General features: G+C 35.4%; 2 protein-coding genes across 2 annotated transcripts; one reads left to right on the forward strand and one right to left on the reverse strand.

The window, feature by feature from the left end:
• Positions 1-9,550: 9,550 nt before the first annotated feature.
• LOC120088416 (acyl-coenzyme A thioesterase 13) lies at positions 9,551-11,551 on the forward strand. The gene is made up of 3 exons (XM_039045692.1): positions 9,551-9,787; positions 9,939-10,082; positions 11,264-11,551. Exons 1-3 carry the CDS (start codon positions 9,611-9,613, stop codon positions 11,405-11,407), a joined length of 465 nt encoding a protein of 154 aa, XP_038901620.1. The 5' UTR covers positions 9,551-9,610; the 3' UTR covers positions 11,408-11,551.
• Positions 11,552-11,624: 73 nt separating this feature from the next.
• On the reverse strand, positions 11,625-15,218 carry LOC120088414 (calcium-dependent protein kinase SK5). The gene is made up of 7 exons (XM_039045690.1): positions 14,467-15,218; positions 13,321-13,464; positions 13,050-13,202; positions 12,855-12,970; positions 12,480-12,647; positions 12,165-12,389; positions 11,625-11,893 (listed from the first exon to the last, which is right to left on the reverse strand). Exons 1-7 carry the CDS (start codon positions 15,017-15,019, stop codon positions 11,741-11,743), a joined length of 1,512 nt encoding a protein of 503 aa, XP_038901618.1. The 5' UTR covers positions 15,020-15,218; the 3' UTR covers positions 11,625-11,740.
• Between the last annotated feature and the right edge of the window lie 5,995 nt (positions 15,219-21,213).

A 21,213-nucleotide genomic window follows, 5' to 3' on the forward strand; every position in this document is an offset into this window, starting at 1 on the left:
TCTACACGACGGGCCATCTTCCACCTCCCAGCGACCGTCTCGGTCAAAACCCACCAAAGCCACCATAAACCCTTCGCTCTTAAGACGCAACACCAACAGCCCAAAACCCCCAAAACCAAAACCTAAAGCCCCTTCAAAACCAAGGCAGTGTCCTTCGTCATCTACGGTTGCCAAGAAACCGTATACCAAGCCCGCCCCACCACCATTCATTCCAAATATCACTCTGGTGGATGCGACGCATGACCCCATCCCAGCCTACCTCGAACCATCGCCAGTCGTGCGTCTACCTCCTCCACTGTCCATACAATCCTTGGCCACCATCTACCCAGTTGAAGCAGACACGTCCAACCAACTTCTGCGTACACCCATCATCATCTCATCCCCTAGGTCGCCGCATACCCCATCAGGCACCCCACCATTCACTCCACCAAGGCCTAGCTTTGACAGTCCTACATCAGAGCGAAACCTCGAAGAACTAGCAGAATTAGCTCGAAGGGACGAGCAAGAAGTGTTTGGAGCAATCTTGGCAAGTCTAAATCAAGGCCAAGAAGAAGAGCAAGTGATGCGTTCTAATCCACCCAATGCATCACTTGAAATGGATGAAGTGGAACGCTATGCAACAATGCTCGAAGCGGAGTTAGAAGAAGAAGATGAAGAAGATGAAGAAAGGAAGTTGGCCCAGACAAGTCGTAATCTCGCCAAACTAACGCGAATGAAGGGCCCTTAAAAGCAAAGAGAGTGATGAGAAAGAGAAAATTAATCTTGGAGGAAGAAGATGAGGAGACCGCATCCAGTCCTGAGGATGCAACGTGTGGAAGTTGCTCAAGGCACAACGCGTTAGAGAAGGAATATGAAACATTAGCAGCCCGCAAGGCAAGGGCAAAGGAAGTTAGCTCTCCAAAGGGAATTGGAAAACAAATTAAAGGAGCTGGCACGGGAAGCCAAGGCATATGCGGCGGGCAAGTGCAAGGTAACCGACGCGTTACCTAAAAAGACCATAGGAAGGAAGCGCCAATTCAGTAATATTCTTGCATTGAAAGGCTTCTTTCCTGAACGCCACCCATTGCCAGCATACATAATTGAAACCATAGAAGCAATGGGTTAGGGTCAGCTATGTGTTGGGCACACAAGAATTTGGCCCAACCTTGTCCGCTAGTTTTACAGCAGTAAGTTCGATATGGAGAAAAGTACTGCATTTGTTGATGGGGTATTGGTGCGGTTCTCAGCCAATAAGATCAATGAAGTGTTCAATATCACGAGTAATTTGGACGCAGAAGGTAACCGCATCTTGGAACAACCAACTCCAAGCCAAGTTGAAGATGCGTTAAGAGTGGTAGCAAGGCCTAGAAGCAAATGGCAAACGTCAAGAAATGGAGCAAAGATGCTAGCTTCCAGGAACTTAAAGCCAGATGCGAATCTATGGTATTATCTGATTAAGAGAAGCATCATGCCTATAACACATGATGAGACATTGTCAAAAGAACGCGTCTTGGCTACCTACTGTATCATGCAGTGCATCCCTTTAAATGTAGGAAGAATAATAAGGGATCAGATCAAAGCCATCAAGACCAAACCATGAGGATAACTTTATTTTCCATGGATGATCTGCGCATTGTGTGAACACGAGGGCATCCCTCTGGGGGATGACTATGAGGAGATCGACGGTTGATGGTCATTAAGTTAATCAGGTGTTTGCTTTGCGGTTCGTCGCATCAGCCTGCCCTACCTCGCAAAGAAGTGGTAGCGAGACCTCGATCATCCAAACACGCCCCCAAAAGAAGACGCGTCCGGATAATTGAACATAGCGATGAAGCTTCAGAGAATGAAGATTATGAAGCAGAGCTTGCACTTATGGATGAAGAAGTGCGACCAAACCTAAACCTCACTCTCCAAAACTCACCAGTGGCTCTGCGAGAAGAAAGTCTTGATCCAACGTACCAAGAGCCTACTGATGTAGATCAAGACATCCCTTGTCCCCTTCCTTCGCCCTCACCAATTCCAATTCCCACTTTTGTGCCTCCTTCAATCATTTTTTAACCAACTGGGTTAGGGTCGAGTAACGCAGTTGTTGGCTTTTTGACCCTTAATCTTAAATTAATTAATTAATCAATGTTTTGATGATAACAAACTCAATTTTTAATTACTGAAAATCTTAGTGTTTTAATATGTCCATAGCGTAGAGCTCGAAACAACGATTCCAACACCTCTTGAATCACTCAAATCGGAGCTAAAACGAAGACGATATGACCGAAACAAATCTATAAAGAAAATACTGTGGTGGATAATGTCGCATAACCAGACCATTTGCATGTAGACATGTGGCAGCATATTAGTTGAATGGTGGATCATTAAGAGATTAACATATGATGAACTTTTGATTTTTGGATTGATTTAAAATTTAAAAAGAATAAATTTAAAAAGAAAATGAATTAAAAGGAAAATAAATTTAATATTATTTTATGTTTGTGTCTAATGGCTAGTTTTTTACAATGGTATGTTTTTTATTTTTAGATTGACTTTAAAAAGAAAATGAATTAAAAGAAAAATAAGTTTAATATTATTTTATGTTTGTGTCTAACGGCTAGTTTTTTACACATGGTATATTTTTTATTTTTGGATTGACTTTAAAAAGAAAATGAATTAAAAGGAAAATTTATTTAATATTATTTTATGTTTGTGTCTAACGGCTAGTTTTTGACACATGGTATGTTTTTTTATTTTTTGGATTAATTTTAAAAAGAAAATGAATTTCAAAAGAAAAAGAATTTAATATNGGCTAGTTTTTGACACATGGTATGTTTTTTTATTTTTTGGATTAATTTTAAAAAGAAAATGAATTTCAAAAGAAAAAGAATTTAATATTATATTTTGTTTGTATCTAACGACTAGTTTAGTTTAAAATCTCCACCATTGATTTTTCTTTTCCAAAATCCAATGGTCCAAATTAATTGTGGTTTCTAAAAATTTTTCCATCCCTATATAAACCATCTTCCTCTCCAAATTTTAAACTAACAAATTTTACATTTCATAATCCTCCAAAACTCAAAAGTTCCATTGTTGCTCTCTCTAGTTCCTATTTTTTTTTTTTCTTTTCATCTTATTCTTGAGAGAGTGGTATTGTATTGTGAAGATAAATTTGTTGAGTGCTTAAACTTGTAAATCCACTCTAGTGAGAGTTTTATTGTGTTCTTCAAAAATTCCAACATTTGTAACGGTTTGATCCTAAACCGTAGAAAGGATCGGGTTTCCTCTTGAATCCGTAAAAGAAGCGGTGGTGTAACGGTTGTACTCTAATCCGTGGAAAGAGTCGGAAAGATTTTATTCAAATTCCCAAGAGGCTCTTGGGGAGTGGAGTAGGTCGAGTTTGACCGAACCACTATAAAAATTAAGGAGTCTTCTTCTCTAACTCTTTCCTTTTTATTTTTGCAATTAATTTAAGCAATTTATTGTATGTTTTAGTTTGTTCTTATTTATTTGCTAAAATTTGATAGAATTAAATTATCACATTTTTTGTCATCTTATTTGTTGCATAAATTAAATTTTTCTTATTATTTATAAAAAGTGTATTAATTAGTTTAATAGGGTTAATTTAGAAAAAAAAAAGTTTAATTAAACCCTATTCATCCCCCTCTAGGATTGCCATATCGATCCAACAGCAGTAAATTTTGAAGACCCAGTTGAAAGAAGTGAAGAGCCAGCATCACCTCAATGCAACACTGACATTGAGGAGTTGAAAACTTTTATCATTAATCAACTCAGACCATTGGCCGCGTCCATTGAAGGTCTTCAACAACTAAACAGGATTCTAAGGGATTACTTAAGGCAGCAAACAAGAAGAATGCAAGACCAATTTGTTTATACAATGCAGTACATTAATCAGGTCTTGGTCGAAATGTTTGCCCTGCTTCCACTACCTGCTCATCTTAGAAACCCTTTGCGCTTTATGGATGAAGACCTTGCAGAAGAACGCAGGGATGACGCGCCAGCACAATAAAGTTTTGAGGTATTGGTTATTTTGTATTTTGATTTATTTGATGATCTTTTGTATTTGTTTGTCTTGTTTGTTTATTTCATGTTATCCTATGAAAATGAATGAAAAAATTCTATCATTTTTTTCCTTGCGTTTGACCTTAGCAGACTTTTTTTTTTTTGTTGTTCTTTAGCTATTTTCTAGTCTTGTGCTTTGCCTTACCTCAATGATATCAATAATATGAAATCTATAAGTATAAAGTAGGCGTTAGGAAAATTAACAAAGCCTAAATTTCTCTAAAAAGACTACATGTTTTCTTTCTAACGCATGCAAGCTTTAATTCAAAACTCCTTTTGGAACTCTTAAAGCCTTTTCGAAATTTTGTTTCTCTCTTAGCAATGAGAATTTAGCTCATCTTCAAATTTGGGGATGAGGGAACTCCAAGTTAAGACGCATTAATCGAGTACATCAAAAAGAAAGGAAACAAAATAGAAAAATGTTAAACTCAACTCCTCTGTCATTACTCTAAAGGAAAACCTCAAAGTGGCATGAGTTAAAAAGTTGAAACAGACACTTAACCGTAGTTGGATGCTCGCATGACACCCGTGGGGGCAAGCCAAAACGAAGTTAAGTCTCCTAGACCAATGCGTCCCATAAAAATCCTCTATCTAGTTTAAAGAAGTTGTATCATGGAACACATGAATGTTAGATATGAGTTTAGTTGTGAAGGGTTCTCACCCGTAGTTGGATGCTCGCATGACACCCGTGGGGGCAAGCCAAAATGAAAGTGGGATACCTGGAACAACGCATGGTAATTGAAAATTTGTATGAGAGGAAGCAAATATTTGAATATGATTCAAATGTTGATTATATGAATTGGATTCATAATTGTTAAATTTAATATAAACGTGATTTATATTAAACGCCATATGTGAGAGGAAAGAAAATATAGGTTATATTGTATATGATACAATATTAAAACTATATATTATATGTTACATTTGATATAACATATAATTATAATTATATATATATATATATATATACACACACACACACTAAATGTCAATTTAAATAAATTATTTTTTATTTTTTATTTTAAAATTAATTTAAATTAAATGAGGGAGGAAGTTACAACTCCCTCCCCCTCTTTTCTCTCCACCTACATAAGTGGGTGGTTTTTGGATTTTGATAATCTATTACCTGTGAGAGAAAAGAGATAGAAAAGAACATTGTTTTACAGAAAAGAGTTCTCTAATTTCCTCTCCTCTCTCTTCATCTAAAATTCTCATTCTCCTCCCTTCCCTCAATCCAAATTAGCCAGAGTCCACCACTCTTGGGTTCTCTACTTGAGAATACCAAGGTCTCTAATTGGTGGTGTCCCAATTGGCCTTTTTGGCTTTGTTCATTATTTGCAGATTGAGGGATTTCTTGAATTTCTTGAAGAAGGTCTTCAAAGGTAAAGTTTTATGAACTCCTAAACTTTTTGTTGTTAAGCATGATGTAGTTAATTTTATAATTGCATAATCTATTTGTTTATTTTGTAAATTTCTTTCTCTATAAAAATGGGATTTTGGACGCTCCTACTTCTACTCAAGGGCCCTTCAATATGGGATCCTTCAAATAGCATATGCCAGAGGGTACACCTGGTTATTACCATCCATTGCAACACCAACCAACATTGTGTCTTTGTACTTACCCTTCAAATGTGCGCCATCAACAACTATCATTGTCGACAGCTCTTAAACCCTATTAAGCACAAACCTAGTGCCATGAACACATATTGAAGTATTGAGATTCTTCAAGTTCAATCTAAAAAACGATCCCTAGATTTTCAATCTTTAAAGTTTCACCATAAGCATGCAACAGGGCATAAGATTCCTCGGAGGTACCCTTTGTAAGAGTGAAAGAAGTTTCTCTTGCATGTCATGAATTGTCGTAACTTATGTTCACTGATAACTTGTAGAAATACAAGTTATTTTGGCTCTTAAGTTGGAACAACTAAGGTTTTTAATGATAAATTCTCCTCATTTTTAGAAGAAACGCATGGAATTACTCAAACATTAGCAAACTCATACAAAAGAATGTTTATTACTAAAGTACTGCGACACTAACGCATTATATTGCAGGATTTCAACAAGAGGCTAACGCATGATTAAGAAGTGTCGCAGGTAAGTTCTAACGCATGGGCCATCGGAGGGATTCAACGCAAGGAAGATTCATCGATTCAGGCTGTTTGTTTCAAATCACCACTTACAAGCATGGGCACCTGCAGCAGGCGGCGTCTGAAAAGCTTCTGAATGTCAGGCGACTGACCAGGGCATGGACTTTAATGCTGCCCATCACCAAGCTAGAGATGACCAACACTTATAAATAGATGAAATCCCTCCAGAGTTTGAAGGGCAGAAAATTTCAAATTCTCACTCTTAATATTAGCTTAGTCGTAGTATTAGATCTTTAGAGCTGTGCTATGGTGCCAAGAAGAGCAGAAGGGAAGAGAACCACCATCACCGCCGATCAAGGAGCGGAGAAAGCCAAGCTTGAGAGAGACACTTCGTCCAACTCTTATACAAGTGATTGTACACAACTCGAATTGAGCCGAAGAGATACAAGAGATTGTACTCTGCGGCTTGACTCAGTTCCTTTCATCTCATTTATCGCTTTCATTCTTTCATCTGATTAAGTATTGCTTTTGTAAAGACAATCTGCTTCTTTATAAATTCATATATTTGATCTATCACACTTTGCCATTGTTTATTTCTTGTTTATGTTGGATGCATCTATATTTCATGCAAAATTCCATCTCAAACACTTAAGCCAACTTGATCAATTGGTAAAATCATCTTTAGCTTAGATTATTCGAGAGAATAAATAAGCCAGCATCAAGTTAGAACGCATAGTACATCTAGAGATAGACTTACTAGTGTTTTACTGCATCTTGTGTTTGACGCATGCATCCTAGAGATAGGTTTTGTATGTTATTCACATTAAGAAGTGTCGAGTAAGAGTCTAATGCATAAACAAAGATAAGCAATCCATCTCATTCACATCACATTCTAGTTCGTGTACATTCATCTTAGATCGACGCATACCACTTGCATTAAAATCCATTTCCACACGATTCATCATTCTCTACTCAACTCTTTTGTATCTTCTTGCACACACACAACACCTTAGTGTAAATAACATATTTCTCCATATATTTAGGTAATCCCTACAATAGTTACAATGCAAGGTCTACGTTAGCTTAATCTGAATCCCTGAGTTTGACCATGGTCTTACCAGGAACCTAAATTGAATTTATACTTGGTCTGATTTAAGAAAACTTGAACATCAATAGAAGTAGTGTCGTGCGCACCTATAACGCACCAACGCGTTACAAATACATCAACGCATCATTCATACTTAGAACTTATTTTTCCAATTCATTTTATACAATACACTCCCAGCTCGAATCATGATAGCAACAAACATTCACACTATATTCCAACCGCATATCCTCAATGATATGGTGCAGAGTTTTAGCACGTCCAACGACAAACTTCTCTTTGATTAACTGGCTAATTAAAAATGCGCTAGCTTGCCTATGGTCATCATTAAGGACTTGAATTGAGTATGTGTGGGCAGTTGTATATTTGTGGATACATCGTACATTATATATTTTTTGTTTGATTTCCTAACCCGCAAGTTGAAATTATTCTTTATGGCCAACATTGACAACCTCATTTTGACATCATTCTTGCAAAAGAAAATTTGGCCTTTCTCAATATCCAATCCAGATGAAGACTGTGGTTGCATGATCAGATCTCCAGTTCTCATAGTACTCGCAGATGGTCGAACTTCAGAAGGACAACTCTCTTCTATTGCTTTAATCCTCTGATGCACATTACCAATGAAATGACCAACGCCATTATGGAGAATCGAGGTCGGAGTAAGGATAGAACCACCCCTTTTGGTAGCCAAGTCTCATTTATAACATTCTCATTCACAACGTTCTCATTCACAACATTCTCATTACGGCTCCTCTTCTGGCCATGAATATATAAATCCCATGGATTCATGTTGTCATCTCCCATCAACGCCACCGATGGAAAAGTATCTGGTTCATTATTAATATCACCCACGCGCATTGGTTCGCATTCTGCCTCTATGTCATCAAATTCTGCCACTTGATGGATTTTCTCAACACTTAAGAATATCGACAGATTGTTACAATCCAACTCCAAAAGCATAAATTTAATATTGTGGTCATTCATAAAAAGTATAAGAGGACATTCACAACCCAAAATTTATATTTCACCCTCATTATCAAGTTAAACTCTGAAGAATTAATTTCATAAGGTCAAACAATTAATCTCTCAATTCACTATACTTCAATGTCATTGGCACTAGGATACCCTTCAAACATCCTCCATTATAGCATTGTTCCTTCTCATGCCATGACCTTCCATATCAAACAAACAGCTGCTTCTTGTCCATCCTTCAATACACAAACGAGTAAAATTAACATTTTAGATTAGGTTAAACTCTCGTTATAAACTCTCGTTCTTCCTCTTGTTGCTTTTTCTCGTTGATTCCTCTCGTTAACTATCACTCTCGTTCATTTTTCTCGTTTATATATCTGACACAATATTTCCTTCCTCACGTTGGACTAGCCTCACTCTCGTTTCTTCCTCTCGCTTATCTATAGCAACATAATAACAACTCACAAACAAACTATCCCTATCACGACTCGTACGATTTAAGTCAATGAGAAACAACACAGTGCATGTTTATACTTACTTGGAGTGTGAAATTCCTTGTATGTGTTGATTCAACAACGATTAGAACGTTACAAATTCATATTTTTTGGGAAACTTTGTAGCTAAATGTTATGGATTTTTTTAAAGAGAGAATGTTTTATGAGAACGGATGATACTCGATTTACCAAAACGTTGTGTTATCTTAATGGGACTTAGCGTGCACAACACTTTTCATTAAATTGATTTGAAAGATTTGTGGGTTTTTCGAAGTATTTGGAAATTCCTAAAATGACTATTAATTACATGAAAATTGGCGGGAAATTGATAAAGAACAAAATGCAGAAACGAGAGGAAAGAAGATGAAGCAAGAGGAATGTGGTAGTTGGACTGAAAACTGAGATTTAAAACGTTCGATTTATGTCTGAAGATGAACGAGAGGAAGACACGAGTAGAAGAAGTAATAAACGAGAGGAATACGTGAGAATCTGGGTCGAGGGCTTGCTAAGGGCATTCCAACAAGAGGAATGAACGAGAGAAATGAGTCCAAAACGAGATGAACAAACGAGAATATGCGATGTGTGCTCCACTTCGAGCATTTTGGGGATTAAACGAACATTTCACACGCGGCTGATGTCATCAGAAGGCCAAAATTCAAACATTTATGAAAGATGAGTTAAATTTCGAGTGAGTCTCAAAATTTAACCTATCCGTACGAAATTTCCATGATTTATTTTTTAAATTGAACATTTGAAAATCTATTTCAAACCAGCTAATTTTGTTACTAATATTTGTGAATTTGACTTGAAATAATGGGCATGTAGCTTAACCAATAAATATTGATGGACTTAAACTAGTTTCTGGGCAATTTGGGAAATGAGATAACCTTACAGGGTCGGAGATGGAGAAGGCGAAGAGATACCTGGAGAAGCATGGTGATGATGATCGGGCGGTTGCGTCCGCCATTGATGCCCTTCCTTTCAGGTTTTATGAAAACTTTATTATGACTGGTCTTCGCGTTGATCTCATCCAACCTGGTCGTATCGTTTGCTCTCTCAAAGTCCCTGCTCGTTTGCTCGTATGTTTTTTCTTTTTCTTTGCGTAATTTCGACTTAATCCACCGCTCTTCTCTTCGATCCACTTGCTATTTAGATTTCTACACTCTATTTTGGCTATTTCTCTTCTTAATTTTGATTTTTCTGTTTACTGCTTCGTGTTTCATTATTAAGAACGCCAACAATTCCTTGCACGGAGGAGCCTCGGCATCACTCGTCGATTGTATTGGTTCTGCAGCCTTAAAAACTTTGGGCGCTAACACCACTGGAGTTTCCCTCGAAATTAACCTCTCCTACTTGGATGCTGCTTATCTCGATGTCAGTTCCACTTTTCCTTTTTTCTGCCTTCCAATTTTTCCATCACTGTTTATCACATTACTCTGTCTATAATTTTTATATCTAATTTCATATATTGAATTTGAGAATTGCAACTCTTAATAAGAAGCTGTATGTATCTCAGATTCCTACCCAGATGATATAATAATGCACAACACACATTTTTTTCTAGTGATGTAAATAGTGTAAACATCCCCTCTCCCCTCACTGTCACTGGAAAAGGGGAAAAGAATAAACTGGATTTTCATGATTTTTTTTCTCGTAGAAAGCAATTCATGGGCAAATAGTTGAAGGAATTTGAGTTATACGGCTATGAAGTTTTTATTAAGTTACTTGAAAACACACAACATATGAGTTATGACATGAGGAATTACATGAAAGGTATGTGTGGATTCAGTTGAAGTAAAATTTAACTTTACACTTAGATATCATTTTGATTCCCAGTCCCAGACACAAACCCAAATGAATTGATGTATATCTTTGGATCTTTGGATCTATTTTAAATTATTATCGGTTTAAAAACTTAAAGCTATTAGACTACATTCTCAAGAATGGTCGACAAGGAATCATGACAAATAATTCTTTCATGTGAAAGTGAACGTGGGCACACTCTCGCACTACTGCTATTAGCAGAGTTGTCTGAAGTTCTTAGAGCAAGTAGGAATGACTATATTATGACAGGTAACAAATTCCTTAGATTTTTGAAGAATAATGTTCTTGGATTCTTAGTATGCTATACATAGCTAATCCGTGAAAGATGGTGATTCTAGGTAAGTTTTAGAGAAAAGGAGATGAATTTTATAGGATTTTAATCTGAAGGTGAACTTAGAAGAGAATAGGTGGACTTAGCGAGAATTGCTAACTTGAGCCTAGCTTATGTATTAACAGTATACCCTCAACCAAAAAGACATAAGGTTACTATTAACTTTTTTGTTTTCCCTGGTGTTGGTAGGCCATATTTTTTGTTTTTCTTGGTCTTGGTACTTTTATTTGTTTTGATAAAAGCTAGTTTTATATGGAAAAGAAAATTTAAGTGATTTAGCTCGCACATCCACCATTTGTGGTAAATTGTGTTATGTTTCTTTAATTGCTTTTACATGGCTTCAGTAAATTCCCTGTATTCTTCTCATTGTTTATATGCTACTTTCTATCTGTTGTTTTAGGAGGAGATCGAGATTGACAGCAAAGTTTTGCGAATGGGAAAGACCATTGCTGTAATCAATGTTGAATTGAGGAGGAAAGGCAATGGTAAAATTATTGCACAGGGTCGCCACACCAAGTACCTTGCCTTCTCAAGCAAGTTGTAGTTATAAACATATTTCAATATTGGACCTTGTATTGCCAACCATTTTCCTCTGCTTCATGAATTGACATTGCAAATTACTTTTTATAGCTTCAACTGAAAGAAATGTAATGATAATAATATTTTCTAGACTTTCCTGTTGTATTAATTTGTGTAATGTGTTATTGCTGAAATAATTTCATCTGATGTCTTCCATTTAAATATCTGTTTCTGAAATGAGATTTAGCACAGTAAGGAAGTCTAGTTTTTGTTTTGTAGATAAGTTTATGGAACCATAAATAGGATTAAAGCTTCTGTTGAAGAATTCCAAGATACACAAGTAAAATATATAAGCATCTCAGGTAGGATTATCAATAGATTGGTTGTTGGCGCTTGTTGACAGCCCGAGAGCATCTCCTAAATTCATCGGCCCTCGCATCGTCCTCCTTCCAATTCCTCCGTTGCCTTTTCTCATCATCGCTGCGAATTCCCCATAATCTATACGTCCATCCTGCATAAACCCAAACAGAATCAAAGTAGTTTCATCAATACATAGAAATAGAAACAGTTAATAAACATTTAAACAGATAACAAGCAAAATCATTCAACATCAAGTTCATTTTCATACGTAGGCCAAATGCTATGGATTGACATAAATTTTGGGAAAATATTGATCTTAACTCGTTGATTGATACGTATAATCAAAAGTAGCTATGTTGAAGAGGGAAATAAGCAAGAGAGAAAGAAGAAAAGAAAATGTGGAAGGTGTACGAGTAACTAACGTTGTCTTCGTCGATTTCACTAATCATATCGTCGAGATGCAGATCACTCAAGCCAAACTCTTTGCAGGCTAGTTGAAGCTCATCGAGGGTGATGAATCCACTACCGTCCTTATCAAAATATGAGAAGGCTGACAACAAATTCTCTTCCCGCTCTAGCTTATTCAGATGAATTGTAGCAGCAAGAAATTCACCGTAGTCAATTGTTCCACTGTTGTCGATATCTGCCTGCCAAACATAATAATATCATCAATATGAACGACAACACGCAACAATGAAATTAAGAATGCATAAATGGAAGAAGGCTTTGTTTCTTACTGCATCCATCAAATCCTTAATCTCAGACTCCATAAGTTCGGAGCCTACACGTTTTAAGCCTTCTTTTAGTTCGTCAAACGTTATCGTTCCACTGTTGTCTGTGTCTATCATCTTGAACAACTCTTTCAGACCCCCAATTTCTTCTTCAGAAAGCCTTTCAGCAATTACCTACAATCAGTCATAAGATTTCAGAGTTCAGATACCGAGCAGGTAATGTTTTCACTTGCAAATGTAGATATGCAACTTGTGTTATAATGTGTTAAAATCCAGCAGATTCGACGAGTGACACAACATATCGTATCATATGCTTTCAAATTTTCCCTTCAGTAGTTTTCTTTCCTAACAATTAGGACTAATATTAATTTTAGAACTTACTCTTAGAGCCATTTTCTTTAGCTTATTCATAGCAGAGAACTGCTTCAAGCGTGATAATACTGCCGAGTCAAGAGGTTTATCAGGCGCAACTTTGTCGTCTACAATCCATGGATGACCTGATACAGAAAGGTTTTGGAATCTGTAAACCTTAGAACAACAAAGTCATATTGCTCAATGCTAGGAACCACAACTTACAGAGGACTTCGTGAGCAGTTAGCCTTCGCTTTGGATTTCTGTCGAGCATTTTTCGTATGAGATCCTTCGCACTTGCTGAGATACCAGGCCACGGCTCTGATTCAAAATCTAGTCGTCCTTGTAAGATCTGTCGGAAGATCCCTATTTCAGTTTCTGTAGTACAAAGAAGGGAGAAAATTATATGTAATAGAACTCAGTTGAAAGTGTTACTTTTACAAAGATTTCCAGGAAATGCCATTTATTCATCAACATATGGATTTCTAGTAGCTACCTGCCCAAAATGGAGGCACCCCACTTAATAGGATATATAAGATAACTCCTGCACTCCAAACATCGGATTCGGGTCCATAATGCTTGCGTAGCACATCTGGTGCAACGTAGTACGGACTACCAACAACGTCAGAAAAAGTTTCCCCTGTAAACATTTTAAGATCCAAGATTACAAAAAGTTCTTAAAAATATAAAGGAGATGATAACCAACACAACACTAATTAATTCATTGGGTAGTCTTGATTGTTGCTTTAGTGACTATCTTTCTTGTTCCATGGGTAGGAACCACAGAATATGTAATCATCTGAAGATCAATGAAGAAAGTAAGTTTCCATTCAATTTTTAGAAGTCTACTATCCACAATAGGTTGAGTAGTAGCTTAGCACAAGCATATTCTAATTACATGGTGTATAGGCAGCATCTAACATAAATCCAAGGCACAGTCCATTCAGTTTTCTCTTGGTTCAATCATAATTTCTTATGACCTTTTACTTTGCAGGGTTGATCCTAGTTGTTTGTATCCAGACAGCATATTCAATGTTAAAGACCGACCCAGCGTAATGCTGAACGATAATAGAACTTGGATGAAACAAGATACTTCTTCAATTTGATGCAAATATTTCTTTCATAAAAGAATTAGGATGCATTTGGATTGACTTTCTAAGTATTTAAATAAGTGTTTATAAGTGCAAAAAAGTGTTTATAAACACTTAGAAAGTCAATCCAAACAAACACTTGGTATTCTTCGGGTATAAATTGAGTGCTAAGCAGAAAATCTCAGCCTGTGCATGATAAATAGACAATGGCAGAAAGAAGAGACCTCTATCTTGGCAATGGCTATTGAGTTTTGTAGAGAAAGAAAATGAAAATGAGCAATTTAGGACAGATCAATGACAAGACCTAAACCCCAGATGACATGAAACCTAGAACACTAATTTTATAAATGATATTCATCAGTTCAAGCACCAAAAGAATCAGTTTCCAAATCCCAAGATGCCAACCAAAACAGCAGCACACTAACGCAGATTGTAAATCGACACAACAAATGGAAACAAAGAACATTGAGAGACATCCAAAAGGCATAGAAATAGGGTTGATTAAAATGGAGTAAGACAATGAAATTTGCAGAAGAAAGGGGAAAGGGAACCTGGCTTATAGAAGACAGAGAGCCCAAAATCAGTAGCCTTAAGAGCAGCATCCTCATCCACACTTTGAAATAGAAAGTTCTCAGGTTTAAGGTCTCTATGCATAACTCCAAGCGAATGACAAGACTCCAAAACACTTACAATAACCCCAATAAGCTTAGCCGCTTCTCTCTCACTGTAATGACCTTTTTGAACGATCCTATCAAAAAGTTCCCCACCCTCACAAAGCTCCATTACCAAATGAACAGAGACAGAATCTTCATAAGTGCCCTTGATTCTGACGATGTTGGGATGTTCAGATAAATGGTGCATTATCTGAATCTCCCTCCAAACATCGTCATAGTCCTCTTTGCAAAGAAGCTTGCGCTTAGGGATGGTCTTACAGGCATAATTGAACCCAGTTTGCTTGTCCGTGCAAAGAAAAGTTGTACCAAATTGGCCTTGGCCCAGCTTTTTGCCAAGGGTATAGAAATTGGTGAGGGGTTGGGTCCGATAAGGAAGGACCCATGAGGGTTTTGCCGATGGGGGTGGAGTTGCAGAGCTTGATTTACTCATTAATGGCGGTCGCCTTTGAGAAAATGGGCAAAAACAGGAGGGACCCAATACCACAAGGAAGCAGATTCCTGGACCAAACCAGACCTCTTCCCCTTTCTCTTTCTTCTTCCCTCTTCCTAGTTGAAATTAAATATAGCTTAAAACAGACAGACTTTTGGCCTAAGATTCTGTGTATGTATTCAAGTTCATCTTCTCTCTGTAAATAAATTTCTTTTTTTCCATTTTTTCCATGTGGGTGTTGTATTTTAGTGGTGAAAGAAAGATAAAGTTGGAAAAGCCAGTGCTTTCCTATTGATTACAAGAACAGTACTGGGTGGGTTCCATTTTCATTCATCTTCCCTTTGATCCATTCTCATAAGAACTTTTGATATTAGACAAAGAATTTTTTGACACTACGGTGAAATAAAGGAAGACTGTGATTTTGATAAAGTCAGCATATAATTTTAATAAAATGGAAATGGATACTGTTATCACTGGTCAAAACTCAAACCAAGCAGGCTCCTTCTCTAGCACACAGTTTGAATATATGTAATTCAACTTGGATGAAATTGATTGGATAATTCTTTAACCGAAAGGAATTTGTCATAGCTGGATATTCTCATATCTTACTTCTTTTTTAAATATAAATATTTGAGAAGGATTTTTTTTTTTAATTTTAAAAAATATATCTATTTGCACCCTAAACATTTGGGTCTATCCTTTAAAATCATGAACTAAACTGACAACCATCTTAATTTAAATCATAAACTTTAATAAATTTAGGTTGTGTTGTATGCTCTCTACCTATTGTGGCACTGGAAGGGCTACTTTATCTGTTTTTAATATCTTTATTAGGCGTTTATGGAATTATTATAGCGCGTTGGCCTAGTAAGTAGGGTTTAGGGGGTAATTCACACCCTTCATCAATTTTGCATGCAAAATTTCATGTGAGACTTATAATTACGTCAATTGAACTCTTAAGTTTTCATAAGTGAATCAATTTAGATCCATTAGTAAAAAAATCGTCGATGCATCAATTCTAACGCATGTAGACTTCTTAAAATGTTAGAAGTAGATAACTAGAATGATATAATGATGATAATCAAAAGGAAATCTAACTGAGAGTCCAAATCGATTCGATTATAAAAATTTAGGTGTTCAATTGATAAAACCATATGTCTCACACGATATTTATCCAAATGAAACTTAAGGAAGGGTATATATCGATACTTATGAAAGTCAAGAGTTTAAATTAATACAATTATCAGTTTAATATTGTAATTGATACAACTCCCAAAGTTTTGGGGGTATAAATTGAATTTTTTTTCCTTCTTTTATATTAAAATCATATGGTTACATTTCAAGTTCAGTTTAGGAACTTTTAGGTAAATGACTCGTAGGTCCTATTAGATTTGAAATTATAAGGTCAATGTACACCAACATAAGCATAATTCATTGGTTAGAAAATTACTTTCTTTCCTTGAGGCAAGAAGTTTGAATTCTCCCTCTCAAATCTTTTATATTTATATAAAAAAGAAAAGAAAAGAAAGAAAAGAAGGAAAGAAAGAAAGGAAAGAAATCAACGTTCTTAAACACAATTTAGTCCTTGAAACAATACTTATTAATTTAGGTCCTGTTGGATAACAATTTTGTTTTTAATTTTTAATTTTTAGAATTTAGGTTTATTTCCTCCCAATTTTTCTATTATCATTTTCACCAATCATAAAGAAAGGTTTAAAATATTATTCAAATTCTGAAAACAAATATAATTCTTTTAAAAATATATTTTTTTTTCAGTTTTCAAATTTTGACTTGATTTTTAGAAACATGAGTAGAATCTAGATCACAAAATATATAATTTTATGTGAGAGAATAATGTATATAAGATTAATTTTTAAAATTCAAATACAAAAACGAAGTGGTTATCAAATGAAGCTTTAGTATCTTAATGTAACTTAGAAAAGATGATAGCTTCATAAACTATCTGGTCAAATACAATATTGGATGCAATCTTCTCTCTTTCATTTTCCAAGAATAAAAAGAAGCTTCATAAGTCTTAAAAATATTCTATTCTAGTGTCTAAACTTTTAAAATGTCTATTTTGATCTTTAATCTTTAGATCTTGTTTTGTTTTATTCTTTCAACTTTCAAAAATATTTATTTTAGTCATGACAATTTTAAAAAGTATTCTTTTACGGAGAAAAAGAAAAGTTGTGTAATTGATACTTTATGATTGATTAATTAAAATTTGGCAACAAATGACTTGGTGTTGTTATAATCAGTTTATCTAATCTAAATATTTTAACATTTAAGTTTAAAAATATAAATATAAAAAACCAAGTTATTAAATAAGATTATCTATTGAGACAAAGGTGAGCAAGATTTACTTTTAAGTTTAGGAAAATCTATATTTGTTGTTTCCTTTCTCCTTCAAGCTTTGTCTGAAGGAACATGGACTCGGAATTGTTACCACTAACGATTTCTAGTATTTCTTTTAAACTTTGAATATAAAAGTTAAAATCTTATCTTTTTTTTTTTTTTCCATAAATAAGGTTGTTGAAGCTAAAATTTAGATAAAAAAATGCACTTGACCTTCACATGATAATAACATTAAATTTATTAAATTTGTAATTTGAAGAAGAGAAGACCAGTAAAATAAAGAAAAAAAATGTGAGAACTATCACGTGGAGAATAATTGAGAAGTTGAGTTCTAGATGAAGTTCAAGTCAAGTTAGCTCATATGGAGTTATACTATATAATGTCTTCATAGAGAGAATGATTGTAGTTTACCCTTTCCTTTTAGGATTAGGATGAGATGGATTTTTTCATATCGTACATAAGGTAGGACTAGATCAAATGTGATATCAATGATTAGTTGACATTTAGACTTATCTGATTCCAAAACTACTTTATCTTAGATTTATCTTCCTTGATTTTTTTTGGCCTTTGGTCTATTTTGTTAGGCCCAAATTTACCCATAATTTTCCATACTGCTTCTATTCATTGCTTGCCACAATAGTAACATTTAAGAATTATGCGGGTCTATGAAGTAAATGAATAATAAATTTATAAATCATTTAATGACATACCAAATAATGAATGGAAGGAGTTGCTACAACGATAGTACTCGATTTTTCCCTCAATCTAAGGGTATTATTTTCTAGAGCCCACAATGTTAAAAAGAAACAAATAACTATAACAAAGTAACTAAGTCATGCATCATTAACATGAGATTTTGACAAACTCGCTATCAATTTTTAACGTAGCATTAGAAAATTTGGAGCTTGAACTAAAACTTATCTGAGAATTCATAATTTAGTTGAAACTTCAAGGTTGAAAGACACTTTGTGTTTTTTCTTTCAATCTAAGCCCTCTGTGTCTTGCATTCTTTGATGATCTTGTTCATAATTTAGATGGTCTCTACTTGGAAGAAGGGGTCTTGCGACTTTGAAGCAGTATTGTTTTCGTGAAGTTTTGTGGTTCGCAAAGGGTGAGTTTCTTTCTCCCTCAATTCTCTGTAAAAAGCAAGTTTAGGAGTTGAATGTTTATCCTATTTGATGCATTTATCCTTCTCAATTTTTTCGTGTACAAACTCAATTCTAACTGTATGATGTTCACACGCTTCCATGAGGAATTTCGTTTCTGCAATTGATATCAGAGCCAATTACAATTTATCTTTCAATTTGTTACGAAATTGAGAGGAATGTTGGGTTCTTTCCTGTATTTGGACTATGGTTTACAAGATTGAATGTTTACAAAATTAGCACTACAACTTTAAATTGTTTAAAGTTGTAAGGGCATGTTGTTTTGGGAATTCTATTTACTGCTATCGAGTCTGTAAGTCCATGTCGATCGTGATGTAAGAGTTGTGGAGCAGATCGATGCAAATTGGAGTTTTTCCAGACTGGTTTCGAAGCAGAGCCAACATTTTGTATTACAGCGTAACGGATAACATAATTATGCTACCCTTTATGATGTAACACAGAAAGGTTAGCGTAATTACACTACCTGGAGTGTAACGTTACGTTGTGAAAAATTAGACCAATGTAATTGTTGGGATTGGTGTTCTAAATTTTAAACCGACGTAATTGTTGGGACTGGTGTCCTAAATGTTATTTTATATGTACATGATAACTCTTATTTTCTTGCTTAATTTAGGCTCATTAATGGATTTTATGAGTTAATTGTCTTATTTTGTAGGTATCGAGCAATCAAGAGGTATAATTAGCCATTTGATGAGAAACGAAGTTAATTTGAGACAATTTGGATGTGATTTCAGTATCCGGACTTCAAAGGAGTAAAAATGACCAAACTGCCCTTGTAGAGTGTCGCAATGCTAGTTACATGCATAGCCCCAACGATCGTGCAACGTTGAATGGAAGAAGCTGAGGATGCAGGGCAGCATCACAACACTACCCTTGGCATTGCAACGCTGCAATGATTAACGGAATGCCAGCGTCCCCGTGCGCGCGCCTGTCGCAAATGAGCATCGAAGCCACCATTGCAACACACACCTGATGCTTGAGGTCTAAATCGATAAGAGTGTTGTAGCGCTCTTCCTAGCATTGCAACGCTATGTCTATTGTATAAAATCGTTCTTTCCCAATTAAATTGAAAGGGAGGCTGATTTCATGGAGGCCAAGGTGGAGCTTCAATTTCCTTCTTTTCCCTTCATATTTTAGCATCTTAGTTTAGGATTTGCATTTGCTTTTGGATTGTAAATGATGGATTGGACCTTTACTCTTCCTCTTGTCTATGGGATGTTGAGGTAACTTCAATCTAGTTTTTGGAGCAAGAACCCTATGTGTTTTTCTTGAGATTTCTATTCTTTGGACTCAATGCATATTGAATTTATGTTTTCTTAAATCTTGCTTGATTTTGATATATATTTTTGTGTTGGATTGATGCCCCTATCACGAATATATGTCTTAGCTAGTTGATTTTGGGCTTGCGCATTTCTCTAATGTTCGTCTATGCTTAAAATCACCCCAATAGCAAATGGTTGAATGTGTATGCTAGGATTTATAGTCTAATCTTGGGTCTTAGGATGCATGCTTGATCTAGGTTCAAGGATAAATCGATTAATTGAGTTAGGGCTTTCCCATTAATTAATTAACACAATGAAATCCTAAAGCTTAATGCGCATGTGCTTAATCTTAATTGTGATTGCTATCAAACCCAATTAGGATTTAATGCATGTAATTTAACTAGGAAGTTTTCTTGGTTCGGTCCTAGCTAGTTGTCCGCCTTTATAGATGCTAGCTTGGTCATGTCAAGTGAGTGTTGTGTATGCATAAATCAATTGTCTGTCCAATTAATGGTTTCGGTGATTGAAATTAAATAGGATCTCTCTTGCTCTTGAAACTAGATAATTCCTATCCTTAGTTTACCTTTATCCGCTTTTCTTTTAATTTTTTGCATGTTTATCTCTTTCACACACACACAAAAAAACCCCATTTATCACTCTAGTTAGGAAATTGGCTTAACGAAACAAATCACGCTTTCCTATGGATCAACCCGAATTTATCACTATGCTACGTCTTTGTAGTGTTAGGAGTAGTTTGGTATTATAAATTTTCTTTTGATTTTTACTTTTTTGGGACTGACACCAAAAAGACTAGATAAAAATAGTGTTGTTGCCAGGGAGGCAAGCCATTTAATCTCTTTTAGTTGAATTTGATTTGTAAACTTTAAAAACCCAAAAAAAATTATTTTTCTTTTCTTCTGTCTTTTTGTCTTCTCATGCCAGACGATTTGAACATTTATTATGCTTAACTACGGGTGTCATAGCCGCCCAGGTTAATCATGCTCTTAAGAAAGTGGAGTAGACCTCTCCTCTCTCTCTTTTTTTTTTTTCAAGTACATAAGAGGAAAACTGGGTTGGTTAAATCCTTGACATGTATTGCTAAATTGATGTCTAGAAGGGTTTAATTCTATCGCTAGGTACATTCGAAGTAACGACAACATATAGGCCTTATACAACTATTTTAAGCATGCAGAAGACTTAAGACAAGTTAGCGAATAACTCAAGTGTGATTGAAAGATAGAAGAAAATTATAAAAAGAACTAAAAAATCATGCTTGGTCTCTTCCTATAACATTTCAAACATGCGAAACCCTAACGAGTGTATCATCAATAGTCATTAACACGACACGAGCAACAAATAAAACTTAAGCAATAGACAAGAAATTTCACACAAAAGCCAATTCAAATAT

Source organism: Benincasa hispida, chromosome 10 (assembly GCF_009727055.1).
Source record: "Benincasa hispida cultivar B227 chromosome 10, ASM972705v1, whole genome shotgun sequence".
NCBI lineage: Eukaryota > Viridiplantae > Streptophyta > Magnoliopsida > Cucurbitales > Cucurbitaceae > Benincasa > Benincasa hispida.